The sequence below is a fragment of the Zalophus californianus genome, chromosome 9 (genome assembly GCF_009762305.2).
Source record: "Zalophus californianus isolate mZalCal1 chromosome 9, mZalCal1.pri.v2, whole genome shotgun sequence".
In the NCBI taxonomy this organism is placed as follows: domain Eukaryota; kingdom Metazoa; phylum Chordata; class Mammalia; order Carnivora; family Otariidae; genus Zalophus; species Zalophus californianus.
This window is the reverse complement of record NC_045603.1, coordinates 127753101-127772580: the sequence shown is the minus strand read 5'-3', so window position 1 is coordinate 127772580 and position 19480 is coordinate 127753101. Positions and strand designations below refer to the sequence as shown.

Below are 19480 nucleotides of genomic sequence, written 5' to 3'. Positions count from 1 at the left end.
TGTACATACCCTACAATTCACCCATTTAAAGTATATATAGTAGATTTAGAATATTCAGAGTTGTACCACCATTGCCACTATCTAAGTTCAAAACATTTCGTCACCCCTAAAAGAAACCCTGTACCCATTAGCAGTCACTAATAGCTTAGTTTTGCCTGACTTTTCATCTGCTCGTTTGTAAATGGACTCAGTGGTCTTGACTTGTTTTATGTTTGATTTCTTCTGGTTTCTGCTCCTCCTCATCACGTGTTGTGATTCGTTCATTCTCATTGCCACATCCCATAATTTGTCTTACCGTTGATAGACTTTTGAGTTGGTTCCAGTTTTTGTATGGATGTTGTGTGTGCGTTTTTTGGTGAATACGAATCTCTGTAGGGTACACACCATGTTGTGAAATGTCTGGGACATAGGGTATGTGCATACTCAGCTATATTAGATACTGTCAAGGAATTTTACAAACGACCTGTACAGTGGACACTTCCCCAGGCAGGATTTGAAGTTCCAGCTACTCTACATCCGGCCACACATGGCATACTGTCATTTTCATTTTAGCCCTCCTGGTGGGTAAAATGGTATGCTGTGGCCTTAATTTGCATTTCCCTGCTGACACATAAAGGTGTGCACCTTTATGTGCTTGCTGGCCATTTGGATATTCTCTTTTGTGAAGTTCCCATTCAGGATTTTATTTTTGCCCATGTCTTCTGTTTAATTGCCTGCCTTTTTCTTACTGATCGTAGTTTGTTCTTCTGGCTAGGAGTCCTTTGTTGGACATGTTTATTGCAAATACTTCTCCCACTCTGTGGCTTGCCCCTCTGTGAGGTTCCTTTTTATGCAAAGGGGAAGTAACCTTTTAACGAGCTCAGATATTGACATAGTCTTTGGTACCTGTGCCAGGTTGTACAAAAATCAAATTGTGTGTTAGTCTTACAGTAACTTTTTCTCTTGATTAATGATGTCATCGTCTTGGTGTGCCTTTAAGGGTATAGGATTTGAGAGAGAGGAAATCATGTGACTTTTATTTTTTTTAAGAGTTTATTTATTAGAGACAGCATGAGAGGGGAGAGGGTCAGAGGGAGAAGCAGGCTCCCCGCTGAGCAGGGAGCTCGATGCGGGACTCCATCCCAGGACTCCGGGATCATGACCTGAGCCGAAGGCAGTCGCTTAACCAACTGAGCCACCCAGGCGCCCATCGTGTGACTTTTAAAAATTTTTTGCTATACTTTGGTTTTATTAGATTATTATTTTAAGACCTGGTGATTTTTCTCTTCCTTTGGTGTGCAAGTATGTACACCATACATGTGTGGTGTAGACAGCGCTTGCTGGTGGCTTACCCTGTTTTCCTTCTCCTCCTCTGTGCTAACAGAAGCTTAATATGTTCAGAGCTGCAGTGTGCACAGTTAAAACTGCTTGCTCTCCCAGGACCCTTGAAGTTAGGATAGGTTATGTGACATGTTCTGCCAGTAATCTGTGGAGAGAGTCTATTGGGTGGGACTTCCCGAAAGCTATTGCTTTTCCAAGAGAAAGAAATAGACTTAGCTGACAGACATCTTTTGCCCCTTCTCTGTTCTTTTCTGGAAGGTGGTTCTCAGACGCTTTGCTGCTGTCCTGTAGTCACTGATGCTGAGAGAGACCTGCTAAAGGTGGCAGAGCTGGGTCTTGGGTGGTACCATGGAGTCCCTGTATAAACCTTGAGCTGCCTTCTTAGGGTTCTCCGGAGAGAGACCAATAGGAGATGTATGTATGTATGTATCTGTATCTCTCTCTCTCAAAAAAAAGGAAATTTATAAATATATATATTAAAATACAGAAACTATATGTAATTACATAAATGCATATGTATTATAAGGAATTGGCTCCTGTGATTATGGAGGCTGAGAAGCCCCATGTAAGTCTTACTCTGAGGGACGGAGAAGACTAATACCCTAGTTCAACAATCAGGCAGAGAGAGAGCGTGCGCGAGCATGCGCGGCTCCCTTACCCTCAACTGATTGGACAGGGCCCACCCACGCTGGGAGGGGCCATCTGCTTTCCTCAGTCCACTGATTCAGATGTTCATCTCCTCCAGAATAATGTTTAACTGGACATCTGGCACCCCGTGTCCCAGTCATGTTGACACACAAAATTAACCATCACAGCTGCCTTCCTCTGGGCCTCCTGTTTTATGAGAACAGTATGGGGTCATTTCCCAGGACTGTGTTCCCGTATATGGATTCAGTCCCTTAGCAATATGTACGTTACTCAGATATTTCTTGGCTTTCAACATCACTGAGACTTGTGGCAGGTATGGGATGGTGCTCTACGGGTGCCTCTGTCTCTGCTGGACTAAGATCGGACTTCGCCACATTCTGCAAAGGTGAAAGTACCTGTAACCGCGTTCGTCTGAGCAGGCGTGGGTGCTGGCACCAACTCACCAGCTGCAGAAAAGCCCTTAATTAGGCTGATGGTAAAGGCAGTTCAAAGACAACCAGGTGTTCGAGACCCAGAGGAGTGCTTCCGGCGGGTCGTGGCGATTCTGTCACCCAGCTTACTAGACGGAAGCATCTCGCTCTTGTCCCTCTCAGGGGTTTTCCCCAGATCTTCATTAGAGTAAGAAATGACCTTGAGAGGACAAACTCCTAAATACTTGTTACGAATGTGAGACATACTTGAGAAAATCAACGATTGGGACTTTGTTATTTTGGGGGAAAATAGGGTTTGGCTTGCTCTTCCTTCTGAGACCGTGACTCACTTTACACTCCCATGGGCCAAAAAGATACTTGTGTATCTAACATTTTTTTAATCTAAAAATGGAAGATTGGCTTGCTCCTAATGTGGCGGTAGCTTTCACGAGTCTCTCCGCCTGTAGAGCCTTGGGGTCCGTGCGTTGACGAGGCGGCGGGGGGCGCGGGGGGCGAGGTGGTTCTTTCCCCGCTCCCACCACCCCTTCCGTGGCGGCTGTGACGCGTTTCTCCTTGGTGGCCGGCCTGTTGGGTTCCCCCGACAGCAGGCACACGGGAGACGGGAAGCTGGAGGAGGGAGAGGGACCTGCTCCTCTCTCTCTGTTGGCTTTCTGTCCCTCACAGCCCAGCAGGACCCTCGGTTCCTGAAGAAGGAGCTGCTTCCCGGGGGCAGTTTTCCACACTCAGAGAAGCAGCTTCAGTCTGCCCCTCGGAGATGTGCGGGTCCTGCCACCTTCCTGGGGCACTCGGCAGCCGGCCACCACGCTGAGTAGCACCCCTCAGTCTGCTCCTCAGAGGGCTGACTTCCGGCTCCGCGGGCACCTCTTCATGCTTCTGGGTTTTCCCATCCCCTCCCCTTTGCTTCCCTGCCCTGAGCGCTGGCCGCTTCCCTGGGGTCCTCTTCGAGATCTAGTGTCCCGTTTTGCTGTCCCCTCTTCACCATCCGGGTGACAGTCCAGCCCTTCATAGGAGATCATCTCTGTTGGGATCATGGCCGTGGTCTTGGACTCCCAATCCAAAAGGCAGCACCTGCACAAAGGGCAGGGGCCCCCCACCTGGCACCCCCAAGCTCGGATGGGTTTCCCACTAGCGTGCATCAACATACATCGAGACTTTCCTCCTGGATGGCAGCAGTCACCCCCAGGGGCTGACCGAGGTCATGGGGGAACCTGTATTTTCTCCGCTGTCTGGCCCCGAGGGCCCGTCCTTGCTGCCTCCCTCCCTGCTCCCCGCTCTGCTCTGCTCGGGCTCTTCAAGACGTCCTGCCCATTCCTGCGGGGGCCTCGACTTCCTCAGGACCTTCTTGGCTTGGCTTTCCCGAGGCTCCCCTTGTCATCATCGCCCAGGACTCTCCCAGGACCTTCTCCTGTTGTCTTACCCCCCCCCTTTTTTTTTTTTTAAAGATTTTATTTATTTATTTGACAGAGAGAGAGACAGTGAGAGAGGGAACACAAGCAGGGGGAGTGGGAGAGGGAGAAGCAGGCTTCCCGCCGAGCAGGGAGCCCGATGCGGGGCTCGATCCCAGGACCCCGGGACCACGACCCGAGCCGAAGGCAGACACCTAACGACTGAGCCACCCAGGCGCCCCTGGTCTCCTTCTGTGCCGCCCCGTGGCACTACAAAAACCAAGCTGCGTCATCCCGTCAGTGTCCTCCAGAGCCGCCGGAGGGGGCTAAGTGTCCGGTGTCCCCTGGATCCCGATACCAGGACATTCTCCATCTTCTCTCCTCTTGGGGGCCGTTCTCCGCTGACTGCTGTCTGCTGACCCGGCCCCGCTGTCTCTTGCCCCTCCCGCTTAGCGGTGGCCTCACCGGGCTTTGCGTGGGCCAGGCTGACTGGGGCGGGGCGGGGCGGGGTGTCAGCGCCCCATCTGCCTCCACACTCACCAGCAACGTTTCTTACCTTACTGGGAGGAAAAGCTGTTCTTCCACCTGTCCTAAGGCTGACCCTGCTTTCTGAGCACCTCGTACTGTGTTCTGTAACTGACTTTCTCCCCCTCCCTGCACTCCTGATCTCCCAGAAGTCTCTTCAGGACACGGATGCTGCATCTCTCTGGTTTGCGGCGGGAGGTGAGAAAGAATGATTAGGTGATCATCCAGTGGGGTTGGCAAGATGGTGGGACGATCCCAGGACTTCTGGCCTGACCCTGGACGGCTGTAGGGCCTGCAGCTGAGCTGAGGAAGGTGGTGAGGGAGCAGATTCCGAGGGGAGGCTCAGAACCTCCACTCTGGCCATGTTAGCATGTTAGACCTGCGGGGGACAGGTTGCCAGGTGGGAAGAGGTACAAGCTCAGGAATGCAGGGATCAAGACAGGTGTCTTCAGCCCCTAGATGACACTGAAAACCCTGAGGCCAAGGGAGAGCTACCGGAGGCGTGGTGGACGATAGAGGGGGGGAGCTCGAGCACAGAGCTGGGACACGCCGATGCCCGGGCGCCGGGGAGAGGAGAACCGCCAAGGAGGCTGGAAAGAAGGGCCCCAACCGTCGTGAGCAGCAAACCCTGGAGGGCGTCGCATCCTGGCCTTCCGGTGCAGGACCCGAGGGGGTCCATGGGGCTGTGTTGCTGGTAAGTCACATGAGCTGAGAACAGAGAGTTAACCACTGTGGCGCTGTGCGAGTCCTTCACCTTGACAGCAGCGGTTTTGGAAGAGTAGGGGAACAAAAGCAGGCCTGGAGTGGGTTTGACAGAAAACGAATGAATGAAAAACAAAAGGAACCTACTCGTATGTAGGGACAGCAGTTGATGGGGAGAAAAATGGGTTTCTGATAAAAGAAATCTTGTACAATTGTAAATGTGTGGGCTCTGTCTGCTCGCTGTTTAGACCCCTGCACTGCAGGCCCCTCAGCTCCTGTCTGAGGGGACAGTGGCTGTGCCCCGGGGGAGACTTTGTGCACAGCAAAGAGGGTGTAATGCAGGAGGTTCTTGCCCTCTTGGCGGCCGTGACTCCCAGCGTCTGGCTCCGTGGACAAGCTTAGCAGTGAGATCCCGTTTAAGACACTTGGGGATTTCGTCCCCTTTGGACTCCTTTGGAATCTTTTCCTTCTGTTTAATGTTGGCGACTTTGTTTGCCCTTACGCTGTGGTTGTGGGTCCGTGTCTAATCTGTGTGCGTGTAGGCTTCTGGAGCCTGGGCTCCTCCCCAGACGTGCAGTGCATGACTGCTCGCCAGCCCCTGCCAGTGGCTATCTGGCGCTCGCCTTATGGAGGGTCTTACGGATGGGCTGTTTGGAACTGGTACTCTGGGAGAAAGCAGCAAGAGGCCTGGGCTCTGTTTACTACTTTCTGCTGGACTTCTGGGTGTTTGTGTTCTCTGGTAACAGAAATAACAGCTGTGTAGAACTGCTTTGTCAGCGCTGTGTGTGCGCGCGTCTACGCGCGCCGTAAAAGGTGGAGAGAAGTGGGAAAGCAGTGTCTTCCTGTGTTGCCTTCATGAGATCGTCAGAGCTTAATGAGCAGATCCTGGATTTATCTCCTGAGCTGTGACATGTTTACACTGAAAAGACAAAAGATCTCTGTTTGACATGAGCGCTGATTATTTTGAGATACAGAGCCACTGGTGGCTTTCAAGGGCTTAGAAGTGTAAAATGTCCTAACGAGCTCACTTCCGACATGCTTCGTGTTCTCTTGTGGATTGTTTTCATTTTGGGCAGGGGTTAGCTCGCTCTAGTGGCAGATGCTTCAGCAAGGGCTTTCCATCCGGGGGATGTTCTTGGCTTCCGGGCTTCTGGGCTCCCGCTAGCGAAGAGATGCCTGTTGGGCCAGGGGGCCGGGGACGCAGCTCCAGCGCAGTCTCTGCAAAAGTAGGCCAGTCGCCGTCTTGTCGTTAAGTGGGGGCTTTGGTGCCCGCGGGCCTCGCCGGCTGCTGTGTGGGTGATGTGATTCAGGTGGTGGGGGACAGGGTTTGAGTGGTAGGGTGAGCACAGGGCTGCTGAGGAGCATGAGCATCCTGCCGTCTCCCTGATGGGCCTTTGGCCTCCTGCACAGACCCCGGGGGACCTCATGGGGGCGGAGAGCCCAAGGATGGCCTCCGAAGCCCCCATTCCCTCAGTGTCTCTTCCACCACGTTCCGCTGTGTGGGAACGGGACCCACGCCTGGCATGGACTGCATACAGGTAACTATTTGTAACCACCAGTGTCCCGACAAAGACTGACCTCTAACCTCAGATCCCTTTTTGTGGCAGGAATACATAGTAGAGAATGTGTTCTCTTTGTATAATTAACAAGGCAATTAGAGTAAGGGAGAATTAGCCTTGACTACACAAACTGAGCTTATCTGTATCTGGCAAGCCAGTAAGATCAGCTTTCGATGGACTTTAAAAAAGGAGTCCAGCAAGGCCGCCGGCGCCCGAATTAGAGATTTCCAGAGCCGATGAAACAAAATCTCCAAGAGGCAGCTGAGATCTTTTCATTTTGAAAATGCTTTAATAAGTGTTGACAACACTGTTTTGCAAAATGTAAAGGTACTATACAAATTCTTAATACAAAAAGAATAAATTAAAAGCAGATTTCTTTTTAATTCTGCAACTTTGTCTACAACATACATCCTTTTCATTGATTACAGTTGAACAGAATCCAGTAAAATCATTTTCCATGCTCTACAGTCAGTTTCAGGAGCAACCTAATCCTTTCTCCCCATTATTAAACTAGAGTCCATTTTACACAACGTGTGATAACTATTGACATGAATGTATATGTAAAACTTTACACCTAGTTAACTAAGCAGTAACTGGTCATCTGATAGCACCTGGAGGGGGTCTGCTCTATTTAGAACTAACACTGAATGAAAACGAATTGGGATTTTAACAGTTTCAACACTCACCTGCGTATAATAAAAAAAATCCACCTGTCTCACAACAAAGTCTGATGTAAGGGTCCCCACCAGTCTTCAGGCTAAACAGGCAACTTCTTACATGTATCCAAAGAATCCAGTAGGGGCTTTTTATCAGACCAGGGGCTTCATATTCCGTCTTATTTTGCTTGAAAGAAAGACGGATCTGTGAAGAGCTTGCAAGCGCTTGTTTACAGTTAACTGCTGTTCCCCACCACACTGATCCTTAATCCCGTGGCTCTCAAAGGACTAACGTTATGTACATTTGTAGTAACCGAACTCAGCAGCTCAACAGTAAAACCTGTTTTACTTCATCTCTTTCCTACCAGACTATCGTGGCCTTTGTCTGAACTGCAATTCCCCTCCCTCTCCGTTCTTTTCTGCCTCCTGAATTCAAAACCCAAGTGTTGAGAAAGATTTTTCGTCTCACATTCCCTGTCACCCAGCTGGGCTAAAAGCGTGATCCGGGGTGGTGGTGGTGGGGGGGGGGGGGACTGCAGCCTCGACTTGAAACTACGGGACATGCTGTGTAACCTGCAGCCACGTGACCTCGTCCCCTCCTCTTGTTTCTCTGCACTTTTCCTGTCGCACACGGTTCAGTCTGATTAGCCAGTGTGTCTTTGGGGTGAAAGAAAAATGGCCCAGGGTATAACGTTCTGAATGGGGAAGGGAAAAAAAACCTGTTGGCCGTAGCTCTGATCGTCAAAATACCAGCAACAAAAATACCACCCCTCCGTCCCCAGGATCGGGTAATAACATTAGAACCAGTTTTGTCTATCCTGCAGGGTTTACCCAAGTGTTCTGTGAATGTTCGCCCCTTCCCCCAAGCTGTGTCACCAATCCAGTGCCCACAGGCCTGGGGAAAGCAGGCCCTGAATTGTCCGGAGTGGCCCCAGCAGGCCGTGAGCCCACAGCGCTTCCCAAGCTGCAATAGAGGGAGCGTTGTTAAACTTACTTTAGGGTCCATCTTCCCTCCTGGTCTGGTAGAGTCTTGTTCTTGGATTACGCATACGTAAAAAAACCGAAGATTTTTCTTTTTACGCTAAAGCTAACTGTGGTTCTGCTTTCCCCCAAAACTACCCCACCCCAGCTCCTGTCCCTGGCTGTCAAATGCCTTTCCAATAGGAAGTCGTTACAAGTGAGAAAAACTGTCCCTCCCCCCGCCCACCCCCCACTTGCGCCAATAAGCACAGCGTCCCACCTCCGTGGAGACCGTGTTTGTGCCATTTTGAATAACCCAACTAAGAGTGTGCGCTTGTTAGGATTATAAAAGTATTTTTGAGGCCTTTGAAGATAGATGGCTTTCCAGTTGTGTCTTAAGCATAGCTCAAGACACATGTAAACGTGCGGCTCTTTCCTCCCCTCTGGGTTTCTGCGGACGACTGTGGTACGTCAAGGTAGCTGCCGACGCCGGAGGCATCCGGGCCCTCTGGGAGCTGGCGTGCCCTTCAGCCCCGCTCCGCCTGCTAGCTAGTAGACACGGGAGTCAACTCTTCCTACCTAAGGGCATAGTTGGGTTCTTGGAATAAGTGACACATTGGTAACCGGGTGCCGAGAGAAGTCGGGTCTGAGCTCTTTGTCACACAAGTGCTAACAAGTATAAAATGAGCCACAACAGTTAAACACTCGAATGGATCGTGATGTGCTTTTTCCCTTGGTTTCCCATGAAAAATAAAATCAAACACCTTGTGCAAAACAAGAGGACACGCTTTTACTGCTTGTTTTAATGAGAGAGAAGCGCTTTTGGCAATCCCCACCTTCCGTTTCCTCCAGATCCCAGCAGGAAGGCGGTGAGCTTGGACCCGACCCCCGTGCAGACCGGGCTGACGGCGCCCCCCTGCTCCCTGCCCGCAGGCCTGTCCTCCGTGTGCACACCCCCGGGGACCCGAGCCCGCGGCGCTGCTCTGGCTCCCTCCACTTGACCATCATACCGGGTTAGTTTTCCAGGCTCTGGCCTGAGAGAGAAGGTGGGCCGTTAAGGGTGAGGGATAAAGAGGGGAAACAATTTACAAATGGTTGACTTTTCACTGTGATGAGTTAGTAGCAGTTAAGAATTTAAAAGATTTCATTGCAGAAAGAATGTCTTCCTCTTGGCCCCTCTTTTTTTATTTTAATTTTTTTTTTTTTTTTAATCTTTGGCAGCGTAGAACTGATTGTGATCCTCGGATGCATCTTGGACACGTGAAGCTTCCTTTTTCAATCTCCTTCCCCTCCCCCGATAGCCACGCCCCCAGGGAACATGTCAAGTGTCAACTGAGTGTTCTCCGCGCGCGCACGAGGCGTCCTCCTCACCGAGCACGCGGTGGGCCCGCGAGGGGGGGCGCAGGCCGGCCACAGCGGACAGTCCTTCGGGATCACCCTGTACGTAAGTCCCCTTTCCTGTTCTCCTGCCGCTTGTCCACGGGAACTGGATGTCCGCCACCTTCCCTGATGGGTCCTGGCCTGGGGGCTGTCACGGCAGGGGGAAGCCACCAAGGTGCCGCTGAGGATTGGTGCCTGGCTCTCCGTGGGCGAGAGCGCCAGGGGGACACACAGTGGGACCGGAACCTTCCAGAATGTCTCCTCAGTCAGGTTTTTGAGGGTGAAGGGGATGCGGAGACGGGAGGAAAAAAAGTGCTGAGGGCCGAAGCTGGTGCGGGGTGACAGTGCGTCTGGGTAAGGCAAATGAGAGGCAGTGAGGTGATCTCTGAATGGCGTTGAGGCGGTCAGATCGAGGCCGGCTGGCTCACACGAGGGTGCCGGGCTTGGCTTGCTCCTGCCCGTACCACTGGACGTCGGCTAGTTCGGGATAGAGGGAGGAGTCCAGGAAACAGCTGTCGGTGTAGCTCCTGCAGGGAGGGCGAGGAGAGCAGCAGGTTAGCGGCGCAGAGCGCCCAGCAGGGCAAGCTGCTCCCCGACGCGGCAAAATCCACCTGTAGGGGCCCTGCCGCGGGAGCCCCCTCGGGGGGCGAGCAGGACGGAGGCGGGGCTGCCCACGCCTGGCGGAGACCTCTCCGAGGTCCTGTCTGGGCCCTACCCTTGGCGCGCCGCGGGAGCTTCCAGAGCTCCGGGCTTCCACGGGATTCCGCTTTTCGGAGAACAGCTGCTTGGGCTGCCCTCCAGGAGACCCCAGGCACCGCCAGCTTTGCCTACATACTGTTCTGTCCCAGAAGCACGTTCAAAACATCAAGCGAAACGGGGAGGATATGTGGACGGGAGTCTAAACAATTTTTTGAATGCGTGCTATTTATTTTAAATAACATGCATTGTTTTCTGATTCTAGAAACTGTATGGAAGACATACCACAAACTAGAATGAAAACAAAAGACTTAAAAAGTCTTTGAGGTACGTGTCACCATGGAGGCCAGGGAGAAGCCAAGAGGTAATTACACAGACACACCGAAGCCCATAGTCGGTACTCAGAAAAATAGCCCCTTGCTGATCCCAAACTGGCTCTTTCGGGGCAAGAGTAAAGGTCAGGAGCAGCCCCTGCAGCCTGAGGAGATGGGGCCCCCCGCCCCCGCCCCGTGGCTGGCTGCCTGAGCTCTGCGCTCTGTTCCTAAACTGCGGGTCCAGCTTGGAGCCCCTTGGGTGCTGCTGCCTTTGTTCCCAGCGCAGCTCCTAGCTCCCTCTGAGTGTCGATTTGTACTGATTCCTACAGGGATGAAACTGGGGGCCTTGAGCCTCCAAGTGTTGAAGCGACATGTCCCTTGGGTGACGCTGGTCTGTGATTCCGGGTTATTAGGTCTGTGTCCTTAACGCCTGGCACTAGGGTTTGCGACGGGACGGGTGAGGGAACGTGATCCTAATCCAGCGTGGTGCGGAGAACAGCGAGCTGAACGAGCACCTTCCTCCCAGCCCCGTGAGTGAGAAGCTGCAGTCATGCCCATCTTTCTGATTGGCTGACCTCTCCAGGAACGAATGGATGAAGGCATTGTGGATTTTGTAAATGTTTCTCAGCTGGCTTTACAAAAACCCACGGAAGCTGGAAAACCCAAGGCATCAGTGCCATCGGTGGCCTTTGCCGAGAGCCCTGGCCCTGGAACCTCCTGATCTAGTGGGAGTGAATGCTGCGTGCAAAAGCAAAATGACATACAGGCCCTTCCTTCTGATGCCGGCCGCGGGTCCCCGTTACGGTCCGTAAGCGCTGAAGGGCTAACTCCCACGCACCCACCCTGACAGAAGTGCCTTTTGCCACGTGCCTGAGGGACTGAGAACGTTTTTCCGGCAGAAGGTAGTTGGATCCACAGGGACGTACGCTGTATTTTGGGAGACAGTCCCTCTCTGACTCCTTGTGGTCTGGTGGTGCCCTTCCCTCTCCCCCAGGTGAACAGGTGACCCAGGTGGGCCAGTCAGAATCCTCCAGCCACAGCCCCTGACTGCTTCAAAGAAGGGCGGAGGCCCCAGCACGGCCAAGCGGCCTTCACCTCAGGAGTATGTGGGAACAGGAAGCAGAGGCCGAGATGAAAGAGAACTAGCCACGACCGGCTCTACAGGCCCTAAACCACGAGCCAGGCACAATAGTGCGAAACCCATTCATGTATAAAAGAACAGTTGGATCCAAATTGTTTCTGGAAGTTGGAAGAAATTCAGGTTACCTGCTCAGACGGCTAAAGCATCTGTGGAGAAGACACTCAGGATTTTCAGTCACCTGAGTTCCAAATAGCCTCCCCCCTCTTTTTTCCTTCTGGTAGGAATGACCTCCCTGAAGTTTGCACTTCAAAGAAATGGGCTACAGGATAGGTCCTGGCGGAGACCAGAGAGAGCATTTACGTCTCAAAAGACACAGGGAATGAAGGCCAGCTCCTCCCAGAAGAATTTCGTTTCTTAAATCTAAATATTTTGAAATATCTGCAAGGCCTTTTGAGGTGAATAGGGGAGGTTTTGGAATTGGTAAAAATAAAAAACGACGGGTGGGCTTTGAATTGCTTCCAGAGCTGCGTGACTGTGGCCGTAAAGACTGAACTTATAAGACAGGGACACTTGTTTTTGTTCCTCAAGCACTGGGGTTGCAACTTGATTGAGTAAAGGCCAGTAAGATCTTTAAAATTTACTCAGCTGAATTGTTTTCTAACAGTTTGGTGACAGCAGTGGGATCCCAAGGAGACCTCAGATGGCTTCAGGGACAAGAAACACAGGCAGCTGTACCTGTGAACCCCCTGAGGTCCCTTTGTCACCATTTCCGAGGGCCATGGCTAAGTTCCTCTTGCTTCTGAGCTCCGCTCTCTCTGCGTTAAGCTCCGCATCGAGTTGGCTTCCCGGTCCAGCATTAACAGTGTCTGGACTGACAGGAGGCTCTCAGAGAGTCCCTGGCCCTCGCTTAGTCTGCAGTCCCAGGCCAGGGCTTGGCACCTGGAACCTCAGTCCTGAGCCTGTGGTTAGTCCCCAGTGCCCATGTGTTGGGGGTTGCTGGTTCAGTCCATAGTTCCGTGCTGGGAACTGCCGGTGGTGTGCACCTACGGTCTCGACCTCTTGGCCAGTCCACAGTATCATCTCTTTGGCTACTACAGGTCTGTTAATGTGCCTGTGAGGTAAAGCAGTAAGAGACCTGTTGTGAGAACCTCAGAAGCCAAAGCTGCAAAATTGGTGGGCACAGGTCAAGCACTTTAAAAGCCGTTAGGGCGCTTGCCCCCTAACTCGAAGACCCCCGTGCCAGGGTAAGTTGGTTACAGAATGGGTTAGATGGCCACCAGGTCACCCACTGACCTCAAAAAAACTTCCATGCCACGAGGTACACTGTGAAATGTCCCAAGATCCCCAACCAGGGGCATGTCCATATTCATTTGTCTCTATGAGACCGAAGGCTCAGCTGAAGAACGGGCATCCCCAGGTTCTAAAGAATGGAGTGCGCCACCTGCCAGCACAGTTGCTTACTTTGTGTCTAAGAACTGGGGTAGTACAAGCTAGAACTACGGTGGCCACTGGGAAGCGATTTCACTCCACAGTGAAACTGAAGGCTCTTAGGCCCTTGCCCTCAGAAGACCGGAACCTAAGAGCTGAGAGACTGATGTCCCGTTAAGTGCCTGACCTGCAGAAGAATGAGACTTCTCTCCTGAGCAGCGAACACCTGCCCAGGATATCTCCCCATTCTCAAGCCAGTGAACTGGGACTATGGACACTACTAGACCACTCGCCCCGTTTCTATGAGACCACCTTCTGCAAAGCACAAGACTCCTGTGTAAGGATAAGGGCTTATGGACAGGCAGGTTTCACACCAGATCACCTGTCACCCCCTCCAAGACAATCCCGTGCAATGAGGGGGACACCTGGTCTTGGACAAGCAAGGGCTGTCCCCCAGGAAAAGGAAATACCCCCTCAAAGGCACACTGTCAGACCTCTCGGGAAAACTCCAAAAATGGGATCCCAGTCTTGTCAAGGCTCTACAGGTGCCCCCCCAAAACCCCAGGGGTTTTACACTAAAAATAGTTACAGTCTCTCATGCACATGGACCAGCAGTACTGAAGACAACCTAGAATCCCAGCGGTCATTACGAGGAATGTTCCAGTTAGACAAGTTCGTTCATTTTGAAGTGCATGTGAATGCAAGGATTCCTAGACAGAATGGGACACCTGTTATAATTGGCAATGCAGAAGCCTCCAGAAGGCTTCAGGATTCTGAAACCGCTTCACTGAGATTCACTGCAAAAGGGTAATGAAAAGCTCAAGACAGAAGCAGCACCTGAGACAAAAGCCCGTCCAACTGCTGGGACGCCTGCCACTCTCCTCCTTTACACCCAAGTGCTCCTGGTATTCGTCCTGTATCTGGATGGTCTTCCACCCCCACGAGCCCACATGACCACACACACAGACTGTCTGTCAGAGTAGGCTCCCCATATGGGGCTTGAAGAGTTGCCAGGACTCGGGGGGATGCTCTTGTAACTAAGTGCCACCAGTTATTCCTGAAACAGCCAAGGGGAAACTAAACCTGGGACACCTTGGCAAGTCCTGGTAGTGCAGCGGTTACACTCGTGCTTTAAACCCCACCTGCTGCGGAGCCCACAGATGGGAATCCTGGAAGAACTCGGAAGAATCCTTACCAGAGTCCTCTCTCCCAAATCTCGGTAGCCCACTCGAGAGAGGAAGGTAGAGTTTGGCGTCCCTTCCCTTCCAGACCCACGGGTTGCTGAACCTTTCTCTCCCAGCGACAGCTTTGCCCTCCTGTGTCCTGTGAGCTTGGCTTGGCAACCATCACATTGGGGCTCCCAGTATACGGCCAGGCAGAGAAGTGGGTTGAACTCCATGTACGGCTGGGGTCCTGTGCTTACTGCCAGCCCTTGGGAAGTGTCTCAGCCTCTGTTTTTGGTCATCTTTTAGTGGCTCTGGCTCTGGGACAGTGGTGTTCTCTGTACCCTCATTGAGGACACCTTTTGTGTCCACGGTGGTGCTCAGTACTAGCCAGGAATATTTACTGTTGAGCTCAAGCCTGACAAGAGAGCCGAAAGGAGTTTTGGTAGCTCTGTGGTCAGCAGTTGGCCAGATTGGAAGTACAGAGTCCTCATCAGAGCCTGACAGCAACTTTTTGGGGGGCTTTCTCCCCTAAGCCAAGAGGAAACCATGTGCTCAGAGGGAAAGAAAAACATTTTGCAGCCATCTGCGGAGGGATTTACTAGAACAAGCCAGAGACTAAGCTCTAAAATCTGGAACACAAGAATCTTTTGATTTCCATCCTAACTGAAGATCTTGATAGAAAGCAGCAAACTGAAGATAACGTAGTGGGATGGGTGGGTCAGCCTGTGATGTCACTCGGGTCACAACCCAATTTCTTGAGGAATCAAAAACGGGGGTCCTTGTCTTAGAACAAATCACATCTTTATCAGAACAAATACAGCTCTAGTAGCAAAGTCAAGTCCCACCTGTCATTTTTACCAATCCCCAAACCTTCCCAATTCGTCCCAAAAGGCTTGATCTGGATTTAAGCAACAAAGTCCTTCTCCGAGGAATGATGGGAAGGTTCTACTTGCAGGAACTTGTCTTGTAGGCCATCCCTTTCAAGTGCAAACTTCAGGGAGGTCATTCTTACCAGAAGGAAAAAAAGCGGGGGAAGGCTGTCTGGAATGTAGGCAAATGAAAATCTTAAATGTCTTCTCCCCAGATGCTTTAGCCTCCTGAGCAGGTAACCTGAATTTGTTCCAACTGTTCTTTTGTAAACTAGTCAGTTTTGCATTCTCACCCTGGTCTCATGGCTAAAATTTAAAACGAAAGCTGTAAGATCTCTTTATGACTGTGGATGGATGTTGCAGATGGGTGACATTTTCCTACCTCTGGCTGGTACTGCCAAAATTAATTTGTAGAAGTTTTTTTTTTTTTTTTTAAAGATTTTATTTATTTATTTGAGAGAGAGAGAATGAGAGAGAAAGCACATGAGATGCGGGGAGGGTCAGAGGGAGAAGCAGACTCCCTGCCAAGCAGGGAGCCCGATGCGGGACTCGATCCAGGGACTCCAGGATCATGACCTGAGCCGAAGGCAGTCGCTTAACCAACTGAGCCACCCAGGTGCCCAATTTGTAGACGTTTTAATTAATTGGCTTAAAAAGAAGCACTTACTAAATGAGGTATTCTAAAACTGTCACAAATAGAGGAATAAGCCTCGTATTTTTCAAGTTCACGTGATCTAGGATGAATCTTCAGTATATAAAAGCTAGTTCAAGTTTGTGGGTTTAATTAAAATGGGAATGTCTCCAGAGACCTATACCTTTCATTTTACCCGTGTTTGCTAGTGATTTGAATTCTTGTTATCTCTGTTAACAAAACTCGTTCACAAGGAAGAGAACTTTAATGTCTTGAGAAGTTTTCATGACTAACATGAACATAACTGCTGCTGATCCCAGAGCACGCACAGTCCTTCCTACGCCTCAGAGGCTGTACCGCCCTGTCCCCCTCCATCTCCAGGACTAGTAGAAAGGACTAAAGGCATCATTAAAACCCCATTAGGAAACTTCTTGGCAACTCTCGGATTTCTCTGGACCAAGATGCTGTTTCTGCATCTAAAGTCCTTACCTTTTGAAAAAATAGTAACTGGCAGACCCATGCATTTGCCTCCTTCAGTACTCTGACCCTCAGATCGCCCAACAAGACCTATTAAAATATTGCCACAATTTCCAGAAACCTCTCTCTCAAATTCAAGAAGCTTATGCTGAACAAGAATACGACCTGACTTCTGACTCCCCTTCAGGAGCCACATCCTGGAGAATACCGGTACGGGGAGAGACTCCCTCTTCCCTGGGGTGAAAGGACCTTTCTGGTACTGCTGCCCAGTTCCTGCACAGCTAAACCTGGAGGTGTCTGCCCCTGGATTCATCTTTCCCGACTTCCAGGAGTCACGGGACCGAAAAGGAACAAAGGCAAGAGCTCCAGCCGTCAGCAGCAGACGGCTAGCCCGAAGTCGGACCAGGCCTCTCTCACCGTCCGCCTTTACTGTGGAAATTGTGATGGGCAAAAATGAGTCAGACTCCTCCACCTAAGTGTTTTCTTCCTCCCGTTTGCTCTTTTCTGTTGCTCCTTGACTTGGAAAGACCGTACCTTCCTCTGCCAAGGGAGACAGCCTCTCAGGCTGCTGGATCTGCCTTCGCAAACTCTGATCTGCCCATGATTTGGGGGACCCCCTGGGCTTTCCTGTGGCCACTTTTCCTTCATAAACCACATCCAAATTCCCTTCGATGTCAGCTTATACAGTTAAACTTCCGCAGCCACGCTTTCCCAGTGCTACCTCTACCTGACCAGTGAGATACAGATACCTCTGTGCACCGTAGCTGGCATCACGAGGCTCTTATGATTATCTAAATCAGATCTGCCCCCATCACAAAGAACTCTCATCAGAAGCATGTGCTTTTGCAAGGAATTTAGAACAACTCTATTTCAGGCTAGGAGACGGACTTCCTGAATATGCCAAAAACCTAACTGACCCCTGGCTTGAACGAGCAAATGTGACAATGAATCCATGAACAATGCTGCTTTAGCAGGAGTGGTCTGTACCCCGACAGGATTTATCTTTGTCCAGGGTGGTGACCGTTCTCCTGGGGCCTACAAGTGCCCAGACTGGCACATAAGCAGGCAACCTCTTTGGTTCTTCTCTGTACCCCAACTGTCCACAGCCAAACTGAGACACCTTACCGGTCAGCTCCCCTGAATTTACATTATCAGGTTAGAGGAGACCAGGAAGCATTCGTAATTCAGGAGTTGCTTCCTTTGCCCCATCTCTACTTCCCTGGTTAGGAGGGGGTGCAAATGAGGCTAGGGTCCCAAACTCTGCTTTAACCCATCAAACAACTTCCGACTCTAGTGCTAAGGCCATAGCCACCCAGCAGAACTCCCCAGATTCTCTGCCTAAAATTGTCCTTGCCAGTAGGCCAGCCCTCGATTATCTCTCGGCTGCGCCATAGTCAATCAACATGCAGACTTGGCTTAACACTTCTGGGGAAGTCGAGGTTCAGTTACATCAAGTCTGAGAACAAGCCCATTGGTTACAAGCCCGTTGGTTACAAGTCCAATCCGACTCATCTTGGAATTTTGATTTATTCAGCTGGTTCGCAACAAGACTGGGCTTATGGTTTAAATCTATACTACAACTGGGTCTTTCTATCTTATTTGTCATTTTGTTTTGTGATTTTTTTTTTAAAGTACTGAGTTACCCATCCAGCTTTTGTGAAAATAACAAACCTGACAGCATTTCAAAGCCTTGGGCAACCAAATGTCTGACCCCTCTACCCTGACAAAGTCTCCTTGCCTTGACCCAATATAATAAGCTGCTCAAGTGTGGCCTTTTTGCTTGCTACTATTCCTGAAGCTGTTCTCCCCCTGAACAAGACATGGTAAAGAAAAAAGATCCAAGTATGATAAAAGAAAAAGACACAACGAAGAAACAACGTGGATCATCAAAAGGTGAAGTCCATGCAAAAAACACTTAGCAATATATTGGGTGATTGCTGCCCCTCATGGGGGCTTGATCAAAAAGGGCAAATGCAGAACCCAACCAAAAGGGAATCACTTAATGTCGGACAAAATGGAGACAACCACTGCAGGCTCATAAAGGAAAATGAACCTATCCTTACACAAATTACAGCTCTTCCCAGAAATCAGCAGAGGACACCAGCCAATCCCCCAAAGCCAATTCTGTTCAGGCCCTTTCTGAACTTCCCTGTCGCCTGCAAACATGCATAGTGTGGTTTTTGGCATTGCTACTTTTCAAATGGGGCCAATGAAATCCACTTTCCAGTTCCCTCCTCTGTGGCACAAGACACCTGAGGATGGTTTTCCTCTGCTCCAAGGGACTTGTGTTCCATCTAACAACATCTTTGATCAAGGAAGGAAAAAAAGGGAAAACAATGCCTAAACAACATGGTTGATCAGTGATGCTTTCTTGAGCAAGAGTGGGGAATGTGAAAGGATTCCAATCTAAAATGAAACCAGAGGAGATGAAGTGAAGAATCTCACGCATGTCCCTTCAGAACAACAGAACTTAAGAACTCAGAGACTGATTTCCCATAAATGCTTGACTTGCAGAAAACTGAGACTTATTGCTTCACCAGCGAACATATCCCAAGGATCTCTTCCTGTTCTCCAGCCAATGAATTTGTCTAGTCTCTGGCCAGACTTTTCCCTCTTTGCAAATCCAGCCTGCCCCAAGCCCTCAACGCTCACCTGTAGCTTGCTACAGCCTGCATTTCCCAAAGTGCAGTTCTTCTGCCACTCCCAAATAAACTCCATTTCTGGTCATTTGAGCCTACCTCAGTTGACCTCCTTATTGAGGTTGTTAGCCATTATTGGGAACATTCCAGTTGGATGAGATCATTTAAGTGAACCTGAAAGCAAGGTTTGCCAAATGCAACAGAATGGGTTACCCATTTTCATGGGCATGCAGAAGCTTCCAGAAGGTTTCATGATTCCAAAGTAGCTTCATTAAAAGAGTCATTGCAAAAGGAAAATGAAAAGTGACAGGTACCTAAAACCAAAGACCGTAACACTGACTTGACTTACTACTTCCCTTTATCCTCTCTTAACCTCTGAGTACTCATGATCCGCTCGCTCATCCTCTTGAGTGCCTTTCCACTCTGCAGAGACTACATACTGTCAGTAGAAGTGCCCCGTTACTGGCCTCAAAGGTGGGCCCCCGTATGAACCCTTCTCCTAGTTGACGGGACTCTGAGGGGTTTCCTGGTAACCTGTGACCAGTTGTGCCATTAAACAGCCAGTGGGAGACTGAAATGGAAATTAATGGAAAGCTTTGCCCAATTCTGGTAG

The 19480-nt window shown here is 50.5% G+C and overlaps 1 protein-coding gene across 9 annotated transcripts in view; it reads right to left on the bottom strand.

Moving 5' to 3' along the window:
- Positions 1-4515: 4515 nt before the first annotated feature.
- FRMD4A (FERM domain containing 4A) overlaps positions 4516-19480 on the bottom strand; it is a 598644-nt gene continuing 583679 nt past the window's right edge. For 7 of the 9 annotated variants that reach the window (XM_027595361.2, XM_027595362.2, XM_027595364.2 and 4 more), the window contains one exon: positions 4519-10093. In XM_027595361.2, coding sequence (XP_027451162.1) covers positions 9991-10093 — 103 coding nt within the window. In that variant the 3' untranslated portion in view covers positions 4519-9990. Of the gene's footprint in view, positions 10094-19480 lie in introns of all 9 variants that reach the window. The other 2 variants (XM_027595359.2, XM_027595360.2) reach the window with 2 other exon arrangements.